The sequence below is a fragment of the Solea senegalensis genome, linkage group LG21 (genome assembly GCF_019176455.1).
Source record: "Solea senegalensis isolate Sse05_10M linkage group LG21, IFAPA_SoseM_1, whole genome shotgun sequence".
In the NCBI taxonomy this organism is placed as follows: domain Eukaryota; kingdom Metazoa; phylum Chordata; class Actinopteri; order Pleuronectiformes; family Soleidae; genus Solea; species Solea senegalensis.
This window is the reverse complement of record NC_058040.1, coordinates 9,805,634-9,829,913: the sequence shown is the minus strand read 5'-3', so window position 1 is coordinate 9,829,913 and position 24,280 is coordinate 9,805,634. Positions and strand designations below refer to the sequence as shown.

General features: G+C 39.5%; 4 protein-coding genes across 19 annotated transcripts in view; 2 read left to right on the top strand and 2 right to left on the bottom strand.

Moving 5' to 3' along the window:
• Nucleotides 1–1,997: 1,997 nt before the first annotated feature.
• surf2 (surfeit 2) lies at nt 1,998–4,318 on the bottom strand. The gene is made up of 6 exons (XM_044011842.1): nt 4,162–4,318; nt 3,830–3,981; nt 3,552–3,655; nt 2,965–3,150; nt 2,634–2,770; nt 1,998–2,319 (listed from the first exon to the last, which is right to left on the bottom strand). The coding sequence occupies exons 1-6, from the start codon at nt 4,234–4,236 to the stop codon at nt 2,230–2,232; spliced, it is 744 nt and encodes a 247-aa protein (XP_043867777.1). The 5' UTR covers nt 4,237–4,318; the 3' UTR covers nt 1,998–2,229.
• Nucleotides 4,319–5,202: 884 nt separating this feature from the next.
• On the top strand, nt 5,203–7,422 carry bbln (bublin coiled coil protein). The gene is made up of 2 exons (XM_044011843.1): nt 5,203–5,542; nt 6,262–7,422. Exons 1-2 carry the CDS (start codon nt 5,464–5,466, stop codon nt 6,516–6,518), a joined length of 336 nt encoding a protein of 111 aa, XP_043867778.1. The 5' UTR covers nt 5,203–5,463; the 3' UTR covers nt 6,519–7,422.
• Nucleotides 7,268–16,445, bottom strand: ciz1a (cdkn1a interacting zinc finger protein 1a). Of its 2 annotated transcripts, none has more exons than XM_044011840.1 (16): nt 16,034–16,445; nt 15,289–15,555; nt 14,431–14,558; nt 13,626–13,873; nt 13,132–13,249; nt 12,896–13,010; nt 12,529–12,614; nt 12,311–12,384; nt 12,004–12,204; nt 11,767–11,897; nt 11,544–11,637; nt 11,311–11,424; nt 11,069–11,218; nt 10,438–10,516; nt 10,202–10,323; nt 7,268–10,067 (listed from the first exon to the last, which is right to left on the bottom strand). In XM_044011840.1, the coding sequence occupies exons 2-16, from the start codon at nt 15,459–15,461 to the stop codon at nt 9,558–9,560; spliced, it is 2,343 nt and encodes a 780-aa protein (XP_043867775.1). In that variant the 5' UTR covers nt 15,462–15,555; nt 16,034–16,445; the 3' UTR covers nt 7,268–9,557. The 2 variants fall into 2 exon arrangements, with proteins under 2 accessions (XP_043867775.1, XP_043867776.1); XM_044011841.1 differs by having other exon boundaries at nt 12,896–12,983; nt 16,034–16,441.
• Nucleotides 16,446–16,826: 381 nt separating this feature from the next.
• Nucleotides 16,827–24,280, top strand: part of dnm1a (dynamin 1a) — a 49,943-nt gene continuing 42,489 nt past the window's right edge. For 7 of the 15 annotated variants that reach the window (XM_044011835.1, XM_044011831.1, XM_044011833.1 and 4 more), the window contains exon 1: nt 16,829–17,193. In XM_044011835.1, the coding sequence (XP_043867770.1) occupies nt 17,033–17,193 (161 nt within the window). In that variant the 5' untranslated portion in view covers nt 16,829–17,032. Of the gene's footprint in view, nt 17,194–24,280 lie in introns of all 15 variants that reach the window. The other 8 variants (XM_044011827.1, XM_044011834.1, XM_044011830.1 and 5 more) reach the window with 3 other exon arrangements.

Below are 24,280 nucleotides of genomic sequence, written 5' to 3'. Positions count from 1 at the left end.
ACATGGTGCTGCTGCAAACCGCTGTATGCCACGTAGACTGAGCCTTCCAGACGGAGACGTGACGCCGCCCGTAAACAAGTACGGATCTATACATTTATCACCACCACGCTTGAATGAACTTATCCCAGCAAAAGTCACTTATAACCTTCCAAAAAGCTGCACACTACTCTGTAATTGATGCAGCTTACAGATGTGCACTCACCTGGTCTGTCATCATGAGTGCATAAAATTCAAAGAAAGTAAAACTTTATAACAAATTTAATTGTATTGTTATAATAAATTATAAAAATATTTTATTGTTTATTATTATTGTAATACCACTTTTTTGTGATCAATAACCGATATCAGAAACAAAATGAAGACATAAACACCTCAAACATGACTCAGCTAATATACATTTGCTGATTTTATATTTACATTTCTTTTACAGTCTGTGCATAGTGAAGCATGCGATATATAGAATTTTTGGATTGTATAGGATTTTACATCTGATAACTGATCCAGTGATTTAGACCGGTTTCGGACAGATACCAATTCCCATCCCTTAGGGATACCACTTTTTCGTGTCCGATACCAATATAACAAACTGGAGTATCTACAGATACTGTTATTAGTCCGATACAGTCATTTTAGACTATTTATAAACTATGAAGCTATTAACAACACATTTGTGCTGAGTCATTTCAAAGACATAGTTCTCCCAACTGTGTAACTGTGGTAACTCGGTTCCACAAAGTAAGAAACACTCGCTGGCTACACTGCTCTCCATTATATAGCATATTTATATCAACTTTTTCTGCCAGTTTTCCTAATTTTTTGAATGAATAAATGGAACCCTTTTCTGCCTTTCATCTGAAATGTGGGAGGAACACATTTACTGTCCTCATCCCCTATTTTATTATTTCCATCTTCCCTTGCGACGTAATTTCAAAAAGTTTAAATCTCTGCAAAAACACATGCTATATTAATATAGGTGCATCATATCATATAGAATATTTGCCCTTGAGTGAAACAATTTGATGAAAAGCTTCAATGTTTCATCTCACCATCACTAAACCACTGTTCCCACATAAATCTGATGCATAAACCCATGAACTAGGAGGGAACCGCAGAGAATGGAGAGAGTACTTTAGTGAGTGGAAGGGATTAGTGAGCAGAGGACTCTTCTGTGTATTGCACTTTGCAGTCTCATCTATGGATGTCACTTATTACTACACACTGGACCTTTAACTATATACAGAATATGTATAATTACAGTATAAGCAAGCGGAAGCTGTCATCAGAGTGTGCAAGGAAAGTCAGAGTTACCGGAGCTCTACACACTCAGGAGGATCTAGTAATTTCTTCCATGGGCCATAGCTGGCAAGCTCTGCAAATTAAATTAAAATCCATCCAGATTCCAGAGATCCTGCTCGCATACTAACATGGCCAGAAACATACCCCGAAGAAGGTTTATCTATGAAAGTAATGGTCACAATAGAACTCTCTTCAAACACAGTTTTGAATGTTTATTTTAGCATTGTAAGGTAACGGGAAGGACAATTCAATCTTTTATTATCTGACATCTATTGTTAGCAAGAATGATATTGACTGATTTGAATTTTTTTTTTAATCATTATAATCTTTTCAGGCCCGTGCCCATTGAACTTCACATTTAATCATTGTCACAAAAGCCTCAACTGTCCTTGATTAAATGTTTCTGCAGCAGTTTGTCAACACCAGCAAACTTTGACCATTAACAGCACTGAAAGCACTAATTAAAGGCACTGAGGGACACTCTCATTATCAGGATGCTTTTAACTGTGTAGCTGAAAGTCTGTAGAGAAAACTAAATTGCTCAAAATACTTCAAATGTACAAAAAAAGTTGATTCTGTTATTATGGATATACAGCCTGCAACAGTTGGTGTACGTCTCCTTCCGTTCATTATGAATGTAGTTTAAAACAATATGCTGCTTTACAGGCAACGACTGGTAGAGAAAAACAAGACAGACGAGGTTTGCAAGTCCATTCAGATCTGTATTTTATGTTCGTGTTCTTGCTCGTGAAACAGAAAACATAATCTCAACAGTCCAAAAAACCTGTTATCCACTGCACATGATTTGTGATGCTCGTATATACAAAGATGAGCCAGCCGGAGACATAGTAATGCTACACCCAGCAGGTTGTCAGTGCTGCTGTCTGACAAAATACCTGGTATAAAAATACTGAACAGATACAGGTTTGTATTTTACTTTACACTTTGCACTTTACCATTTTTCTTACGCCCTGATTTCCAGTGATTATTTCTCAGTTTCTTTTGAAAACCACCACCCTGGACCTGAAAGATATAAATAAGACAGCATTATTAGTATTTACTCTGTGGGACAATATAGATCATACACCCACACACACTCATGCAGATCTCCTTTTAAGGACTCTGATTGACTTTGTTTCATTTAGACGGTATTATCCCTAACCATAAACTAACCACAATTTAAGCTTAACTCTAAACCTCAGAAATTATGTTCTGTATCATTAGGACCATGAGGACTAATGGTCCTGACAAACTCAATGTTAATGCCAGAAAAGGTCCTATAGAGATTACAAATACAAGCACAAACACACTACTTTGGACACATTCTACAAACACACCTTTTTGCGTTTCTGTGACACCTGCTCGTCAACTTCCATTTCCTCATCTTCGTCTGTTTGGAAGTCGTCTTCCTCCTTTTCTCCATCACCCTTAGAAATTTCACCTGCTTCTGGGTCTTTTAATGTGAATACAGATGCTGTGGGAAAATAAGAAAGTATAACTATCCAAGTCCAATAAAATAAAACATTTTTTATTTAGGAGTATACTTTGATGATCCGTGTTTGTTAATGTGTACGTTCCTTGGCTTTTGCCGACTCTTTGGTGACACAGCAGGACATTACTTGATAAATTTGGACAAACGTGTGTACAGTGTGCAGCTGAGATACTGACAAGGATATAGGTCACTCATGCTGTCTTCCGAGTCACTGTGACCCTCGTCACTGGATGACGGTTCCCACGCGTTGTTCCTGTGTTTTGGGGCCCTTCCCCGACTGACTTCCTCGCCCATGTCTTTGAACTTGGGCTGTTTGAGTCTGGCGGGAACATATTCAATCCCCTGCTTCACACACTCTTCAACTGAAACAAGAATGAAATGAGAGAAAATGAAATTAAGAGACAGTGTGAATCATCCAACAGCTCGTTTTATGTAAAAAAATAAAAACCTCTGGGTTTCTCTTCTTTACATTACATTACATGTCATTTAGCAGACACTTTTATCCAAAGCAACTTACAAGGGAATTGAGTACAACCTGCCAGGGGTGGAGTTGAAGACTGAAGACCGTCTTGGAGCTCAATACCGATGCCCTATGTGCAAAATTTGCACACAGGGCATCTCCACCCCATTCTCTCTACAATATTGCAAAGGTTTCTGTCTTACTATGTACAGTGCCTTGAGATAATGATGATAATGATAAAAGTGAATTATAGAACCATCATATCACAATCATGCCATGCATGTGGATGTGTGCTGTACTGACATTTGGAGAAGGCTTTCTTGAAGCGCTTCCCGTTGACATGTGTGAGGACGTGGTGTGGCTGCCGGTTGAGATGTCGCAGGGTCAGCTTACAGAAGAGCTGGTTGCTGAAAAATCATTTAGACATTAGTTATTGAACACTTAAAAGCACAGATATTAGATATTAGATTTAACGCTACAGTCACTGTAAGTGCCACTTCACTGACAATTGCAGGTGTCAACAGGTGGTGTTTCCTCAAACAGTGATAACATAACTTATTGTAAAATAAGAGTTTCCTTACGGACGTTTAGTGCTGGTCACAATGTGTGGTTCATACTGGCTGTAGTTGAATTCTGCTGCAGCGCTCAGTTTTTCATATTTCTTCCCCTGTGTGAACTTCTGCAGCTCCGTCAGGTTGCAGGGAAACTCGTGTCCATTCAGTGAGCATTTGATCTGAAACAGACAGACAGGTGACAGCTTTTTTAATCTACATGTGTTTCCTGTTTAGCTTTAGCCACAAGCAGCACGTCACACCACTTTACTGTACATGTGCTATGAGGTCACTTAGCAACACAGCTAGCATAAAAAAATGAACATGATTGCCACGTTACTAGATATAATCTGCTCGCTAACCTTTTTACTTTCTGCGAGCTGAAGAAAAGGGTGGTTCAGAAGAAACGTTCTGAGGTCCGAGGGCAGGTCGTCCATTTCTACACACACTTCAAAACAGACCTGCTCCTGAGCTCATCAGACCAATCCTCCACACAGGAAGTGTTTGTGTGTGTCCACACGTGGGAGTCGGATGCCTGATATCATGGCGCCCTCTACCGAGGACGAAGGGGAATTAAAGTGAGCGCTCCTTTCTAAATTGTATTTTATTTTATTTTATTTTGTTTTATTTTAAACAACAAAAGCGCACAAAACAAACAAACAATCAATACTATATGATCTTTTTTTTTACTAGACGGAAAAATATTTATTAATTTAACAAAAAATTTATTTATTTAACAAAAATTAGACAAAAAACTTTGACTTAAAAAATCCCAATAAATTCTACAAATTAAAAATAATAATAATAATAATACTACAAAATAGCGAACAACAACAGTGTGAACAACGCCTGTTTTCTATACATTTATTTTTATAAAAATTGAATACATAGACAACAGAGGCAATTACATAATAAAGGATCAAAAAATAATACATATGTATACAAATAAAATAAGTTAAAACCTAGATAAGTAGACAGAAATTCCTTCATAAATTTGGTCTTTAGAAAAAACAAAAACTACACTTTCAGATTATGCAGAATAAATGTACAAATGTCTTGGTGTGTGTTCACTTCAAATACAAATGAGAATTTACACATAGGCGACAGAGCGCGTGCTGTCAGCTGACTGACACCTGACTATGAGACACAAGAGAGCACAATCAACTTAAGATGTCTCCATCTGTTCATATTTCCAGAAACCACACATACGTGAGTTGTGCACCTACACACATAGCCTGAAATAACAACAGACATGTAAAAAACCCATACATTTGTCAGATTATCAAAACTGTAAACTTGTGATATTTGGACTGAATGAGCAGTTGTGTTTTCTTTACAGAGTGAGCCATCTGTTCAAAAATCACTAACATCTTTGATGGGAAGGTAAAGCCCCGCCCACAATTCTCCCATGATTCATTGGTTCCGTAAACAAACGTCTGACATCCATAACAGGTCAAGTTAGCTAATTTTTAGCGGATACTTGTTTTCTATCATCTGTGGATTTAGTGACACCTTCTAAAAATAACGTCTGAATAACATCGAACTTTATTGTTCACACTTTTATGTCATTGCGTCGTATTTGCTCAATTTAATCTGCTGCTCGCGGAGTAGCGGTTGGCTCGCAGCGCATCTAGCCTGATAGTGAAAGGGGAAGTGACTGAAACATGTCTGGACCAAATGGAGATCCAAACATCTCTGTGGACGACGGAATCATTAATGACGAGGATGATTTCGGCGACGGAGGTAATGAAGACAATGTTTTCATTAATTGAGGAAATACGAGGAAAGACTCTTCTATTCAAAACAAATTGATTGTATTAAAGTAATACCGCTCATACTGTTGTAGTAAATCGAGATTAGGTAAATGTTGTCAGCATTAATGCAGTTTTCATTTGTGATATGTTTTTTCAAAGTTTAGTTAAATATGTAATGTGTGTAATCGGTTTAAAATACGATAGATCATTACATCTAATGGCACAATATGAATGCTCTAATGCACTTGTACCACTAGTGGGAATATCAGAAATACTGTTCTTCTGTATATACCAGTGTTTGTGATCAGAGATTTTGCCCAGGGTGCATAGCAATTGAAACAAATAACATAAATAAAGTAATTAAATACTAATCATTAGAGTTTGCGCCATCTTAATATAACTTAATCTTATTTTGCAATACCAGTTTCTAAAGTATATGTGAGGAAGAGGATGGTGTTGAGAGAGCAAATTATCTTATTTGGAATAAATATCTCCTGTGAAAGGTATGTAGCTGACTTTGCTTGGACTATTTATACCACTGCATTTTTAACCTCAACATTTTCTCAGGTTGTATTTGGTATAAACAGTTTGAGAACCACTTCTCTAATGCAAGGATGAAAACTTGAACTGTTTCCAATATGTGTACACTGAGACACTCTCATTTTCACTGTTGGAAAGACTAACCTCGCTGCTGCTTATTATCAACAGAGTACGTCGCTATCAACTCCATGCTAGACCAGATCAACTCCTATCTTGATGACCTAGAGGAGCGCAATGATTCACTCAATGGTAAACTGCACGAACTGATGGAGTCAAACCGACAAGCTCGGCTGGAGTTCAGGGCCCAGCTGTTGGGCTCCCAAAACGAGGGGGACCAACATCCTGCAGACGGACACTCGTCGTCCAACAAGGAGGACGTGACCAAAGAAGAAGGCACCCTGGAAATGGGTGACAAGAATGAGTAGATAAAGTGGACTGAGTTCAGAAAAATGCAAGAGTTAACTCCGTTTCTGATGTGTGACCTGCAGTCCATACCTGTCAGATTCTTCTGTGAATTCACACCCTCATCAGCAGATGTGTGCTCCACTGTGATACAGTATTTCTCCCGAGTTGAACTGTAATGTGCCAGTTACTTTGGTCACTGAGCAGAGCAGAGCTTGTTGACCACTAGCAGTACATCACAGTTGCTTTGCACTTTATTGCAAGTCAGATGTGTTTACCGTGTAAAACGCAGCAGTCCTCTGCAGAACTGGGTTTAGTTTTGTGCAAGAAATCATTGAAAAAAGCCAGAAAAATATATACGTTTAAAAAAGTTAATGTGGCTTAATTTAATCTAAATATGTTCAAAATACAGGACAATGCTCAGATTTCAGAAAACAAACTAAATTATTTTAATTATCCAAGAGATTTGTATATATCTTATTGCTTAGATTGTCTTTGGTGATCTGCACCACATGTTATACAGATCATTGTCAGTGGTCACAATCATTCTGGCTTTATAGGGGAATATTGACATCAGCTCAGAAATAGCTGTACAGTGTTATTAGTGTTGTTAAAAATGTATGCAACATTCCAGAGTGTCTATCACAGTTTAGTGTTTGATGTTTAGCATGACTGCAGATTTTCACATTTCTGTTTTAGAATAAGCAATGCGCTCTGAAAAACGTTTCAATGTGATACAAATTTGAAGAGAAAAAATGAAGTTGGAAAGTTGTTGAAATTGTCAGACATTTTTAATATAAATTAAAATATCCCCCAACAAGAAAGCAAACATCCAAAAATACATTAAACTTCCAGCGATTAGAAAACATCACCTGTTTGTTCATCTCAGTTTGTCAGTAGTTGAATAAAAATGCAATAAGAAACACACAGCTGTCCTCTCTCCTGCTCATGTCTTCTTCCTTCAGATGGGACCTTACACATTACTGATCATTCCGTGGTAAAAAAAAATACCCTCCCTAGTCATGATGAAGGAAATAATACACCCTTATATACATGTATGAGTCTTGTGTTGACAAGTGACTGCTGAGACACAGGAACCAAACTTAAATGTGTATATGAAAGCCTTCTGTATTACTGCTGCTGCTTCTCACCAGAGTTTAAGATCCTTCGCTAAATTAAATAACTACAGATACTTCATGGGTTTTTCTTGCAGTTAATACTGAGACTGTTACTCAAGTGTGATTTCAACTGTCCAGTGCATTGCAATTCAAGCATCTTCAATGAGAGGAAAAAGAAAAAATCATAACGGTGGCAAAAGAGCACAAACTCTTATTATATTTTTGTGCTGTTAATGCTCAAAGGGATTTTTCATCCATGGAACTGGGAAACAAACTATTGTTCTAATGCAGTCACTCGACAAACATCCATGGGAATGTGACGGTAAACATGATTGATTCCATCCAAAACCTTTTAGCTTTACGAATTTTGAGTGTAAAGGGTGATAAGAGGATGCAGTCCACAACAACACACCCAAAAAAGAACAAACAAACTGCAGCCTGTTAAGTTTTTAGCAGCATAAATCTTCAAAGCCATGTTTGAAATTTCAAAACCAGCACGACACAGACACATTTCTGTGAGCATGAGTAGTCAGTGACAGTTGTTACACGTTTGTCAGCAGGAAGCCTTTCATTTTCCCCGACATGACGAAAGGCTGCTTCAAATACAACAAAATAAAAGAATAATTTCTGATGGCGGACCAACAAACGCTGACAACTTTCCTGCTCACACCAACCTGAACCTAACACGTCATGAAAGAATACAACTATCTGAACGACGCATCACCGTCACTTTGACAGTTCATCATTTCAAAGTACCACTGTAACACTTTTAAATCAGCAGCATATACCGTATTTGCTCACATTCTAAATTTGAGATCACTAAAAGCATGTGCTAAATGGTTAGCAGTGTGGAGAACGACTCCACTTGACCATCAACAGTCTTTTACACTTGAAAGCTTTTGCTACAAGTCAACTATCGTTTGTCTAAATTGCTAGATATTTTTGAAAAAAATCAGCCAGAAACGGCTGGATAGAAAATCTAGCCCTAACCTCAGTCATATAGTGTCAAAAAGGTAGTAACGGATTGTATTATATAGAAAGGTGTGTGGCAAAACCAGAAATGTGTTCACTGATTCAACATGTAGATGAATCCATCATTAAGACCCACCATTCACCTACTTGAAGAGTAACTCATTGAGAATACTGCTACTCAAACAAGATCATGAATCTACAGTGTTGCTTTTTACCAGTGTTGCTTTTTTCAATTTTAATTTTCAATTTTAAAATTGAAATTGAGTATTTGGTCAATAACAGTAATGCTATTGATGTATGTGAAGTATGTTACAACACCAGAGTTACTATATGTCATACGAAGCTTTGGGGGAATCAAATTTCAAAGAAATACATTTTTAAGTTCACTGGACCTTGTACACCTGTAATTTGTGTCCATGCCAAAGCAAAAGTCATTAATCTCAGAGGAATTACCCTCTGAGATGTTGCAGTTGTGATATTTAACAGGATCAAGCCAAGAATGACCAAAGGATAATCAAAATGATTAAGATTTGTCCTCTGCGGAACATAACTGTCAAAAGATATCCAATTAACAGCTGCCGGTGTAAACACTTGGTGCTACATGTAATTATGCCACATGGATCCAAGACTGATATAAATGTGTTATATTAGGGTCAAATGCTAAATACTGTAATTTAATTAGCCTGTAATCCCACTTTAAGAACACTACAATCCAATTGTGAGACAAAATAAAGTGTCAGACATCAATTGCCCCATCCTGGGACACCAATTCACATGACAGGTCATGTTCCACAACAGTCCCTCATCATCAATATTCCTATTTAATTGTGTGTTTAATTGTCCAGTGTGGAGAGAGAGAGAGAGAGAGAGGCTGTGTTGTGTATTTCTTGGTCGCTGTTTGATGAAAGCACCGGTTCACGTACCGATACATCCTGCACTAAGGTTGTACCAGGTTTCCCGTCTTTTCTACACTCAGCGTCTGTTTGAGGCCCTCCCTGACCTGCGTTTGGGTGCAGCTTTTGCCTTCCCTGTGCCGTTCTTTTTCCCTGGGACAGCAGGCGCTTCCACCACTTCCTCCTCCTCTTCCTCCACCTTTTCATTAGCATCCTCTACTGTTGTTGTCAGCTCAGAGTCTGGCTCCTCTCTGCTGCCAGTAGGCAGCTCAGCAGGAGTCTCCTGGGGAGCGGTGGATGCACTCTCTTCGTCTTTGCTGTGGAGGCTGAGGTCTGTGCAGGTCGCTGAGGTGGTGGGAGACTCATGTGCAGTCGGGTCAGGTTCTGTTTCCGTCTCATGTTGAGTTAATGTAATGTTGAACTGCACTTGTTCTGAGTTCTGGTCCGTCACTGAACCAGAGTCACAGGAATTGTACTCTGAGCCGTCCACGGTGCTTTCTGTTACAGGCCTGAGGCTGTCTGTAGCCGAGAGAGATTCTCTAGGAGATTTTGCAACCACGCCCTTTTGACTGAGCAATGTTCTGTAGCTCTGCAAGAAAAACAGTAAATATGGTATATGGGATCAAAGCAAAACATACATCTTTAAATCACTTATCATCAGTTACATTATTACTCTCTATTTTTTGGCAGTAATGTCACTTATCATCATCATGAAAAACCAACCTTGAGGTTCTCGAAGTGCGTCAGTGATTTGCAGTGAGTGTGAAGGGCAGAGGATTCAAAGTGGTAAAACTTTTTGCAAAGTCTGCAAATGAAACCTGCGACTGGAACAAAGAAACTGGACCCTACCGCAAAATAAATCACACACACACACACTCAGTTGTCATTGTTGCACAATATTATTGACAAAATCAATGTGTAAAACTTAACGAACTGGGATTTAACCTTCACTCACTCACCGTAGACTGTGTCAGGATCATACTGCTCATCACTGCCCATGTTCTTCAGAGTCACTTCTTTATGGGACGACGAGTCATCCTGTGTCAGGTCACCACAGACAAAGTGATCAACTTTGTGTTGACAATGTTATTTAAGTACTTGTAAGAGAAAAACTTATTATTTGGCCTTCTCTAAAATTAGCTGATTACATTCCTTAGCACAAACTTCAACAACAACGGTGTCAGCCGCAACTCTCTAATCACAAAGGCCTCGGTGTAGCACTGGCACCAGTCATTTATGCAAAATGTGCCTCTTTATGTATTTGCTGTGTCTGGCCTCACTGCGACAGAGGACTGATAACTCAACTGTGCAGTCCTCCCAAAGGTCAGTTCCATGTATCAGCAGAGAGAGGCCTCCAAAACCCTTTAAATATCCTAACTCTGGGACTCAGGAGGACTGACAGAGGATGCCCAACTGTTAACATCTACTTGTTCATGTTCCGCATTATCTAAGTTCTCCTCAGATCTGAGCTGCTTCCAATAAAGCTTTTCAACTTAACTCATCTCTGACTCCAGAAACTCCGTCCTTGGTCGGCTCACCTAATAATCAAATCTCCGCAACAGTACTTACCTCACATCTTATGCAAATTACCTGCTTTTCTGAGACATCTTCTTCTTCATCATTTGTCTGTCTTTCCTCTCCCTCCTCCCCTTCACTGCCCTCCTCCTCTTCCATTGAAAAGCCATCTGTGTCCATGGCATTAAGTTTGGCCAAGGCTGCACAGCCGTCCGCTTCCTGGAGCTGGTAAACAGGAATAAATACATCGATGAGGTGCACAAGTACATTAAGAATAAGGTTTAATTTCATTTTTCATAATTCGGAATGATGAGAACCTTGTCCATTTTCTGTTTGTGCTCCTGGGACTGCAAGTGCTCCACAAAGATCTGGGAGGTCCTGAAGTGTTTCTTGCAGACCATGCAAGAGGAGATGGCTGTTCTACTGGCAAGCTGAGAAAAGAAAGAGAAACATCAGTTTGGTTATTCTCACAGAGTGCAAACAGATGAGTTGTACTACCTGTTCTTAAACTCAGAAGTTTATTGAAAAGATTAAGTGATCAGCTGATTACTTTGTGCTCCTCGGTGCGACGGTGTTCCATGATGCTACTGCTGAAGTGGGTGTGACAGGTGGCGCACCAACACTTCAAGTCTGCCTTTTTCTCTCTGCAAAGAACAGGCTATTATTACTTTAAATAAGTCAATGTTTTATTGAAACAAAATAAGCTGTGTTTATAGTTACATTCAAACAACTAGGTTGCTGAAAACCACATATTTGTGTATTTAAAAACTGACCCCTCTTTCATTGCTCCCTGCAGAGTCTCCTGCACTCGTGGCAGTAGTGTGACCAGACAGGCGTTGCTCATGTGTTGGATCTCCATCATCCTCTGCTGGTGGGAAATGCTGTTCATGTGACTCCTGAAATTCTATAAAAACAGAACAGGGCGTCATTTTCAGTCTAAATATGAGCAACTGCATTCTACTACAGCCTTTGTACAGCATCTCCCTTTGTGAATGTACGTTCAAACCCACTTGCTGGTTGTGGCAGGTAATACTGCAGAGGTAGCAGTAAAACTTGTTGGTGCCGTCAGCTACGCCCTCCTCCCCTTCATCGTGGTTGCCTGGTGAACCCAAGGAGTTGTCTTTCTCCTGTGGCAGCTCCTCTTCGAGTAAATCAACCTGCTGGTCATCTTCACCAAGTCTGCCGGAGGGTGACGGGGCAAACAAACAGCTCTGCACCAAAAAACAAAAACAGATGTAGAGGTGTAGAAGGGTATGGCGAATATCACTGAGAATTTGTTACATTGACGTCATGGGGGTTCCAAAGGTTTGTTCTCACCTCATCAGCTCTGCTTTCCTCCAGCATCTCAACATCTGATTCCACTGAGGAACCTCCTTCCAAAAGGACGCAATCTGTTTAAGTCCGAAACAAAGAAGGAGTGTTCATTTCAACTGACCAGTACCTCAATACCTGTAGACTAAATTACAGATTTACTGTATATATGAAGTATCTAAAATACATCTACTCTAACGTCCTTGGATTCAAGTTTGTTATACCGTCAGGCTGACACTCTTCTGTGTTGTTGTTGCACTCTGCAGAAGGAACCTCTGCATCGGCATCTACAGTAGTTATTGTCTCTGACCTGAGGGAAGGAAAAAACAAGAGTCACATCTAAAGCTGCAACTAACACTCACACAGGTGTTCATTAGTGCGGCAAAATGCCACAATTCAATGTCAACCATCTTCATACCCACGCAGGGAAAAATGTAAAACATTGAGAAACCCTTGACAAAAAAATCATTTCACTGCCAGCAAAGTTTCTTTAACATGTTTTCAACACAAAATATTTTTGTTAAACACTGATCATGTGATAAGATTCATGACAACCTTTTTAATAAAAGCAATAAATTATATTTTCTTCACCCCTCTGTTCTCCGCTTTTTCACTGCAGGTTCTTCCACTTGCTCCTCCAAGACCTGTGTGGGTCCATCTTTTTCTTCCACCACTACAACTGTTAGGGGAAACGGTGAAACCAACGCTTGAAAGAAAGAATAACAGCATCATCTAAAAACAAATGTTCACAGTCCAAGTTTAAAGTTTATGCATTATAATCAACCCATGTTGTATCTCGTAACAAACTAAAGCACTGCCAGCTTTACCCGTTTCAGATGTATTGTTGGGTTCACTGGTACTGTTTGCTGCAGGCTGGTCCTCTGTGCTCCCTGTTGCTAACTGCTCGCTATCCTGTTTCTTGTCTGGCTGATGAACTATGGGATCCTACACACACAGGGAGAGGAAAGGAGGCTTAGCATATATATTACAAAAATGTCATCAAAATCATTAATGCTACCTGCAACTGACATGATTACACTTTTTTTATTAAAACTAATAATGTTAGCTGAAAAATAAAGTATTATGTGTGGCTTAAGCTTGATTTAGCTTTATCCTGAATTCTGCTTAACTCAATACTTGTCCTAGAAGTAAAGATCTGATACTAATAATACTGAAATAATAGGTAAAGCCTGATTAGCAGTGAATTATAATTAACTCTGGAGAACATTTTGACTCTCTCTTAGTTGATTCTCCCTCAAGTTAGGTACGATAAAAATCCACACAGTATTTATAATTATAACAATGGTGCTGTTGTATTTACTGTGGTGGTGGATGAAAAGGAGAATGAAGAGGAAAAGGAAGGGGCTGTGTTGGTGGCTGTAGTGGTGGTGGTGTTGCTGTTGTTGTTGTTGTAGTAGCGAGTGTGTGGGTGAAAGGGTCGAGCAGCAGGGAAACCCATGATGGGAGGCTTGATGGCCATGCCCATGGGAACTGGCCCAAGCAGAGACGACCTGGCACCGAAGAACTGGCGGAACTGCTGCCCACCCATCCCAAAGCCCCGCATGTTACCTGGACAAAAGGAGAGCAGGTGGTCACAAAGGTGGTTTAGTTTTTTTCATACTTTAAACTTCTGATGATTTTTGGGTTTGTTGTCGTTTATTTAGCCTTTGTGAATGATGAAACATTATTTGTAAGCATCCATTATCTAAATGTGGGCTCTGTCAAGCAATACGATCAAACATCACTGAGGAATAAAGCGTTTATCCTGTAAAACTGCTGATTGACTGGTTTTAGAATTAACTTCTCAAATGTTTCAAGGGCAATATTTTGTGTTTTCCATCACACTCCAAACCTGCAATCTGACTCTCTTTACTAGCACAATATTGCTGTCGCATCCATCTGTCTTGACTTACATATCATAACTTCCATTGTTAAGCGAGGGGATTGTCACAGGGTGACACATAACACACAGAGTCATGTGGAGTTGATAGCCTTAATCACCACTGTATGAAATCTTTTGACAGTGGTTTGAATGAAATTTGTTTATATTTAAAACAATGCACTATGGATGCAGGATTTGCTCCTTTCCAGATATTGCTGTTTTTAAACAGTAATTTCTTCAGTACCCTGCATCTGCTGCATTAGAATGGCCCCCTGCAGCATGGGATTAGGGGCAATGATGGTAGTCTGGGTCGTCTGGCACAGGTTGACCATCCTGGGGGAAGGGGCAGCCTGCGGAGGTACAGGCATGGGTCTGTGCAGCAAATAAAAAAACAAACAAACATATGAAGCATTAGTTCAGCTGCGAAAAGGTTACAGAAATCTGTGGCAAATAAAGAGTTTCAGTAAAACAGCCACATCCTGAAGAGAACAGTCTGCTGTCTGGTTAATATGGAAATTAATTTTTCTCACACACACACACACACACACACACACACACACACACAGTGAAAACATTAGGTAATAAACACACACGACTAACATTTATTTGGACAACCGAAACAAAGTGTTCGCCAAGTTCATGTTTAACCCTAACTTTAATCTAACCACTGCTCAACCTTAACCCCTTAAACCTGCCTCATTAGGACCAGAATTTGGTCTCAATGAGCCTAGCAGTCCTGGCAAGGTCAGTCAGCAAGTCCTAAGAGAGACACCCGCACCCCCATCAAGTTATACTTCAACACAAGCAAGTGGCTCTGACTTGATTTATCAGCTATATTCTTATCAGCTTTGGCTCAGAGTCAATTTAAGGTTTTGATTGTTTTATAGAACACCAGTGCTCAATCACAGAGCAAGAGCTTCAGAACAACAATATAGAGGTACAAAGTATGATCCCACAGAAACAAGTGGCTATTCAAATATTCTGGTACCCTCTGTCTAAATTGTAGTGTCTTTATATGTTATGACAGGACCTCGAGCTGTCTAGCAACATGCAGTACCCAGGAGGCCCCCTCTAATCCCCGGTCTCGATTTAACGTGCTTACCGCGGTGTCTGGTGGTGGTGATGGGCGACATGATGCCCGGGAGGCGGCTGCGGCGGAGGGGGAGGCGGAGGCTGCTGCTGGAAAAGTTGCTGTAGCTGCCGCAGATGCTGGTGAAACTGCTGCTGCTGCTGCTGCTGTTGCTGCTGCTGCTGATGGATGTGCGGGTTGAACATTACGAGCTTTAATTTCCGCTGCTTCACAGTGAGATGACAGACACAGCCACGGCTGAGGAGCCAATGATCGAACTCCTCTTAGAGAATGAAGCCCCTGGATCAGATGAAGCAAAACATGCTGGTGTTAATGTGGAGCCCGCTGTCTGAACAACTCTTTGTTTGAAAGATAGATTCAACAACACTGCCCCCCTTCTCCTCTCCAGACAACAGGTCTCTCACGTTTCGTGACGTAAAGTAGCTAATGTTAGCAAGTAGGCTAATAACAATTTGCGTTTGTTTACGTCCATTCTTTTCTTCATTCAGTTAAACAACTTAATAAAGTCTGTGGACTATTTGTAAGAGTGGAGTGGTGCGTTGTTCATAAACGAACACAAAGTAAAATGTCTTGAATGCGCATAAATGAATAAACCGTCATCTGTCATAAAATGTAAAAAGCGTACGCTCAGTAACCCAAGCTGTTAGCTTAGCATTGTTAGTAGCCACTAGCAGCTGCGACCTTTCCGTCCACTTTCTCCATGTTCGTAACGTGTTACTGCAGGTTTTGTTGTCGCTGCCGTGTGGTGTGGACTTACTTGAGTAATGGAGAGCGACAATGACTGTAGTCCACGGTCAAATAGCTGCTCTCAGGAAAACATGCAGCAGATATAATAACCTGCATCTCCAGTCAAGTCAAAGAACGCACCGTTACCTGTCGCCCCCAGTGGTTGTCTGGACAAAGTGCTTCATCTCGCCATTATCTTTGATGCTCTGTATAGTGTATGCTTGTAAATCAAAAGTGTTGTTCTTTCAGACATTTTACACTCGTACAACCTGATAGATATTAATGAAGAACAACATGAAAGCCTGCTTCCGTCCCATGGAAAAATATAATGCATACCCAAGTCATTATTAAGAGATAATATCCAATAATAGTATCATTAGAACAATGAGATACTATTTCGAAATGATGACTTATGATATTATATATGGTGGCTGTGGATATGTTGGTTCAATAATAATATTGCTACTGTATAAGATAAGATAATGAAGCTTTAAATTTCTTAGTCCTGCAGTGGGGAAATTTACATTTACATTGTCATAGCAGCAAAGACAGCAAAGATAATAAATAATAAACATGCATTTCCCACTATGTGAAAGTACAATATCAAAAGATATTAATATTACGACTTTAAAAAAATAAAATAGAATATACTGGAATATAGTTCAAGCTAGCTATATTTTAGATGATATAGTATAGTTTATTTATTTTGTTGTTATGTGTTCATATGTTTTCTTTTTACTGTGCACAGCACAATTTGCTTCGTGAAAGCACCCGATTGTCGCCACCGCGTGGTGAAAGAGGGGAACTGCAGGGATATCTCCTGGGATCCTCCTCCCCCCTGCGGTGCTTGGTAGAGAGGAGCGTTCACGTCCAGGCGGAGGTGATCTGACACAGAGAGGAGGAGGAGGCGCAGTCAATGAGGGAGACAAGAAGAAAGTGAGCTCTGAACGCGAGGAGGGACGAGGAGAGAAATCAGAAATAAATCCCCCCCTGACCCTGAAGAGGAAGACAGCTTCACTGCACCGCGAGGATGGGGAACCGGGGGATGGAGGATTTGATTCCTCTGGTGAACCGCATGCAGGATGCCTTCTCCGCCATCGGCCAGAACGCAAACCTGGACCTGCCGCAGATCGCAGTGGTGGGCGGCCAGAGTGCGGGGAAGAGCTCGGTTCTGGAGAACTTCGTCGGGAAGTAAGTCGCTTTCTCCTCCAAGCTTCGCTGCATGTCCGTGCGCTCCTGGTGCGTCATGGAAGCCGCAGACGCACATCTCAGCTGTCCCCATCCCCCTTCTCTCGCGCTCTCTTCCTTCACTCAGGTTTAAATCCAGCACACAGGCTTCACAGATTCGGTCAGTCAGTGTTTGTGTCCAAATGTCTTACACTTTCATGTCCCTGCTTTCACACACATGCAGCACCGACGCACTGTATCAGGCCTTTTGGTGAAGTTTATCTGTTACTACTACATGGTGCATTCATGGAACCAGAGATAAACCACCTCTGCAGAAAGAAATACAGTGACACCTTTTACAAGTCTTGGTTTACATGTTTGTAATGATCATGATATGAGATGAGGGGAAAATAATTTTGGATGCAGACTTCCTGTACAGCAGACACAGGCACTTTACTGGATGTGATGTTGTTGATGTGGCAGGGCTGCAGGTTTTTTTTGTCTACAGTCAATTCAATCATGACAGACAGGGGGGCGTTGATGGCCCCTAATGTTTGTCAGGAGCTAATGCGGAAGAAGATGATGTAAAAGAAAGGATATATCTAATAAGTCTGATCTATTATGCTGCAGTATGACCTTGCAGAGAGAAAGAGAGAGAGAGAGCGAGAGCGAGAGAGAGAGTCCACCTGAGCTTTGAGCCCTTCAGGCTCAGCTCATCCATCTGTCTGCCAGTGCTTATGCTGTAAGCGAAGCTTATTCCTCATACAGGCAACAACATGGGTGTCACTGGCTCAACTGTCTGTCAGCTCAGCTTTCTTTGACTTCACAAATGTTTTGTGTGTGTGTGTGCTTTTATTCTCCCAGTGAAGCACAGTGTGTGATAAAGCAGTATTTGAATACTGTGTGCTCCCTCCTCACAATGGAGTTCCATGACGAATTGTCAACAGAGAGCAAGCTGTCTCTAGATAGATAGACAGATAGATAGATAGATCCCAACACTTTGTTTTTGAGCAGCAACTCTTATAGAAAGGTATAGGAAATGAGATGCAGCTATACGTGCACACAGAAGAATAAAGTACATGAATTAAATATGAAAGAGGATAAGGAATAAAAAAGTTATTACGATGCAACCGGATAAATGATCAATATGTTCATAGTGCATTCATTTTGTGCAGTCTTTTTTTCCTGATTGTCTCCTCTGTTGCTTAGCAGCAGAAGAGGCAAATACTTGAGCACTTGTCCACTTTGCTAATCCCCATCTTAACAGGTAGTAGATGCGGCACTGGCCTTCTGTTTACACGTCAGGCTGTTAATCTAATCTACACACAGATGTAGCCTCTTGTCGTGCAGCATCAGCAACTACAGCACCAACCGGGTCTACCACTCGACTTTTTTTTTAATATGAATGACCCAGAATTAACTCTGAATGCGGTAAAACTGCTTTCAATTTCTACGCACCATGGACATGGAATGAGCTGCAAAACACAATTTCACGAGAGACACTGGCTTCTTCAAATACTGTACATTTAAAGGTATTTTATAGACCGTCTTGAAAGAAACATGTTTTACATAGCCTTTTTGAGGAGTTCAGTTTAAGGATCTTATGGCCTGCATACTGCATCACTTTACTCCCTTTTTTAATAACCTCCTTTTAACTTTTACATTCTGTTGTGAGGTATGACCAGGACATCCTGGAAGAAGAAGAACTCTTGTATCTCAATGGGACACTTCCTGGCTAAATAAAGGATACAATAAATAATGATAATAATGATAATAATAATAATAATAATAATAATAATAAATAATAAAAAAGTACAAAGCATTCAAAAGCGTGGAAGTGATCTGTCAACTTTTCAAAGTAAGTGCAGCAGCAATTCACATTTTTTCTTGCTTTCGGAATCCATTATCAAGCGACTGAAACAGTCACTAATAGCAAGTCACATTTTATGGCTCTTATGTATGAACAGAAAGAGCTTTATTCAATGTTTCTTCACATGCAGCAGCATTACTCTGTCTGAGATGTAAATAATGTTTCATGCATTAAATTGGTGGAGTTCCCCTTTTTTTAATCTATGTCAGCACTTTAATAACCTGAAACTTCACTGAAATCCATTTAATTCTAGGTGTTTAGTTTCATACTTTCTACACTTCCCTTTGGAAGGTTTCCTCCTCATAATGTTTTTTTTCAAAAAATTCTACTACTACAACACATTTTTTTTACACATATCCAGCAGGGCTGCATAATCATGCTCTTGCTCAGCTGTCGTCATAGCAACAGCTTGTGCCTAATTACATTGCTTCACCCAAAGGAGCAGTAGTTGAAACGGAGGGGAAACCTGAAACATCACATCACAATGTAGCTGATGATCCACGTCTTGTGTGCAGGCGTGAGGACTGCAGGCTCTGTTTAGAGTATACAGACACTGGTTAATGTTAGCACACTACACTAGTCCCACTGCAGTGATCCAGGTCCTCCTCCTTCTCCACTGTCACCCCCTCTCATCTTCCCACAAGCACATTGATTCTTTGTTTTCAGCACAATGCGTTGTGTGTTCACATGTCACAACGCTTCTTTTCTCCAGCTCTATCGTCCCCTCCACATTGCAGCCTCTCAGAAAGTTGTTTAATGTCTTTTGTCTGTCTGTCATTAAGCTGTTATTTTTTTTTTGTTTTTGATAGAATAGAAACCATTCGCTTTGTGAATGATTTTGACAGTAATGTAGGACCGATTATAACTTCTTTCTTCTCTCTGGTCCTGTATGAGTCTTATATAAATAACAGTTATTTCGCAAGCCTTTAGTTCATTTATTTCAGGTGAAAAAAAGAGTAAATTATGTCATTCTTTCTTCATTATTAATCAAATAACTTTGTATGATATGCAGGGCAGTTCATTGCAAAAAATGTATTCAACAAAAAGACAATTATTTAATAAAAACAGTGTATGTCAAAACTAGGGATGCAACAATTACCACTTTTTTTTTCTTCTTCTTACCAATATCACACACTCAAGTATCTGTATCAAGTAATGTCATTTTAGAACTATGAAGCTGTTAGCAACACATTTGTGGTGAGTCATTTAAAGGACACATTTCTCCAGTTGTGTTACAGATATTGTTCTCCCTCAAAAAGAAGAAATAAACAGCCCAAACATGACTCAGCTAAAAAGCTTTTGCTGTTTTTGGACATCTTTATCTGTACATTTTTATTGTCGACACAGACATTTAACAGCATATTTCAAGCGCAGCACATGAAAAACACAAAACAGGAGGAAACAGGATCAATACAAACCTTGTCAAAATGGATTCAAATGTGCTTCCTCCTGATATGTGACACCGTTCCTCTCAGGTGGATTGGACTTAGAGTGTGATGAAGGTGCACTGTTCTGCAGGTGTGATTCTGGACGACAGCCAGCCTAGAAGTTAGAATTGATGTTAAGATATTCCACACTAACAGCATTTGAGGAGACTAATCACATTAATTCTGTCCTTCACTGATATTACATCCTGCTTTTATGATGTGTCCTTCGTGTGGAGGAGCCACTCCTCTCTGTCAAATGTCGCCATATAAGTGATTCACGTTGTCAGCAAATAGTACCTGCAGCAACCAAGATTGAGGTGATTCATTTGCTTTCACTGATGCCTATTCTTTTAAATTTATTGGCAGATTTTAATTAAAAAATATGAAAAGTGTTAGCCTTTTTAATTAGGGATTGGGATCGGTATTAGTCTGATACTGGTCAAAATCACTGTATTGGATATCGAACAGATAAAATTAGAAAATCTAATACAATCCAAAAACCCAATAGATTGCATGCTTCACTGCACAGACTGTAAAAATGTAAATACAATTTTAGCTGAATCATATTTGGGCTGTTTATTTCTTTTTTGGGAGAACAATATTTGGTATCAGCATTGGATACAAAAAAGTGGTATCTTTCCATCCTTACTTTACTTTTAATAGCTTATACATAATATTACCCTCTAAAATGTTATTTGAAAGTAAAAAGTAAATAGAGTTTACTATGATGTTTATGAAAGCAGTAAGTTTCATCACAGATGAACGGTGTAGAGAACGACTGAAACCAAAGAATTTGTTGAAAATAGACTGTAGATCATCTGTTTTGGTCCAACTTTAAAATAATTTGTCAAGCTTTAGGCCTCGCTCTATCTTAGCCCCGCCTCTTCTAGTTGTGTACCCCCCCGAGCAGTGTGTGATTTTACCATAAATACGTTTCACAGATGCGTGTCTGTGTTTTCACTCTCGTGAGACTCGTTAGCACAGATGAAGCATTGAGTGTCCAGCACATGCAGAGGCGGCTGCAGGAAACCTGGTATCCATTCAGGAGAAAGTGAAGTGTTTGGTCACATGTTGATATTTAATATTTGCGCACAGTGTCACAATAAAAAAACAAAGGATGAGTCGGTTTGAAACTAGCAGCCAAAAAGGGAATTGAATGCTTAGAAAGTCAGAGGTCAATAGAGAGCAGATCCAATCTTCATGAGTGTTGAAACGATTTTTCAATTAATCAATCGGTTGATTTACTAAATTCATTGTCAGACAATTCATCATTTTAGGTCATTCTACAAGCTTTGTGAATGTTTTAAATACCAATTTGTGATAAATAAACTCTATGAATAATAAAATACAATTCTTAGTTTGCAGCTGTAGATTTAATTATATATTATTTTTGACATGTGTACTTTTTAAAGTCATTTTGCAAAATCATGCACTTCTTACACATTTCAAAACGGGCCTTAGAGAGTAATTTAGGCATCATAGCTAGTGTAGATAACAGAGGAACATTGCTGATGGTCTCCTCTCAGCTACATGGTTTTCAGTTTCAGCACCACGGACAGTTCTTTGCAAAATACAACCAAATCAGCACCACATTTGCTTCACCTAAAACTACTGAAAATACACTTTTTATACACAATATTATACATACAAAAAAAGTGAAAATTGCCATTTTTGTATCATAACATATCCATATTGTCACAGAGAATTAAATGGCTCCTCAGTTTTCTATCACTCGAGTCTAGATTATAGCTGATCATAACATGATGTGCTGTGTTCCAGCAGGACACTGTTGCTAAAATGTGCACACCTCAACCGACTGAAACACTTTGTTATCAGCGAAGGCTGCTGGCACCAGCACAACCTCGGAACATAAAAATACAACACAGTTGTCCCACACACACACACACACACACACACACACACACCACAAGTGCTGCAGCTGCTGCTGCTGCCATCACGATACCAACCCCCACACTGAGATTAACTTTATGATTTATCGCTGGTTTCACGTATTACATAAGACGAGAGAAGTGCTGCGTATACTGTGATGAGTAGAAGTAGTAGTAGACAATAAAAGAAGCAGCAAAGGCTCACGCTTTAATGACTTGACATGATCATGTTTTAAAGAAACATGATAAACTACTCGTTACATTGATAAAAACTAGTCTATAGAGGTCATAGAAAATGAACTATGAGCATTTGTTTTTGTCGTCCCCTGACTATTTTTCTTGGAATTGTGAAGCGTAATTACAGAGATTTATTTTGAGCTTGTCTTTTACAGATCCTTAAATTTCCAGCATCTTAATCAGTTGTTAATTACAAAGCCCTCCTAAAAAGACCACAACATTGGTTTCTAATTACAGGGAAAATGAAAATATTCACTTTCATCTGTCGATGATGCCTGATTATTGGCACAGTCGAAATAAAAATCCACAAAAAATATAGTTCAACGCATATTTCAAATGAATTCCAGTTATATTTAAAGATCACAATCATTTATCTTGACGCTGCTATGTTTATTTGAATTTATCTTTGTCACTTTAACGTCAACAAAAATACTGAATATATCCACTTTCTTTCTTCCTAACAAATAAATACACAAGATAGAATTATGAACTTTACAGTAACAGTAACAGTAAGAGTGTGGCTTGTGAGAGACAGAGGAAGAGAGGACACTGTTACAGAGGATTACAACTAATCTGTGTTTGTGACCACAGCAACATTATTACACTCTCCCATTGGCTCTGCTTGTATCTGGAATACAGCATCCAGTGTTTTCATTGGCTCTGTGTGTGTGTGTGTGTGTGACTTAATTCATCATCGCAGCGTCCTCGTCCTTCTCTGACTCCAACGTTTCTGTCTGTCTGCTTTTTCTCGCTCACTAAACTGTCAAGTTTGTTATTGCTGGATGCACGAGCGCAGGATTAGACGAGGATCAGCGTCTGTGTGGCAATGATTTAACACGCGTGACTATGAGCTGCTGTATAACATTTATAAACACAGAGAGAGTCTATTTTTTTCAAATTTATTTCTGTATAAATATAAACCACAGCGATGAGAGATTTGTACATGGAAGTGATTGTGTTATCTTTCTTTAAAGTTTACATCTCACATTGTGCATCCCTTCTGTTTTTTTAAAAACAAACAAACCAACGGGAGGTAATGGCAAACATCATACAAGAAAACAACAGTTTAGTGATTATATTTGCACCATATTATTATGTATTATTTTACAGGCCGACTCTTAAAATGCATGTAAACATGTTAATCTGACTGACATAGTACTCAATTTAGTCTCAAGAGATTGAGATTCAATTCACTTTTATGAGAGATACCTGGCCAAGGTATTTAAAAAGAAGTCATAATCATGATAAAAACCACAATGATCTTACACCATAAACGAAATAAAGCAAAAATATTCAGTCAATATAACAAAAGAATGATCACAAAACAACTAACATTGACATTTTTGAATGAGAAAGTCATTTGTTGCCAGATTCAGACTCTCCACAGTCAGTCACATGTCTCTGTCCTTGTCCTTGTTTGCTCCTTTTCTTTCTCACACAGTCTGAATGTCTGTGTGTGTCTCAAACGCAGGACGTTTGTCCTGCACATTTTCCTGTCAGAGATAAAAACACATGAGAGGTGGTGGTGGTGGTGGCGGGGATTGGATGGTGTCAACCTCTTAGCAGGATTAGGTCACGGATGAATTAATAGGGTGATGTAGAGAGAGGAGAGTCACACACTACTGCTCCATCTTCCCGTGCCACTGCGTGTATCTGTGTGTGTGTGTGTGTGTGTGTGTAAGAGAGAG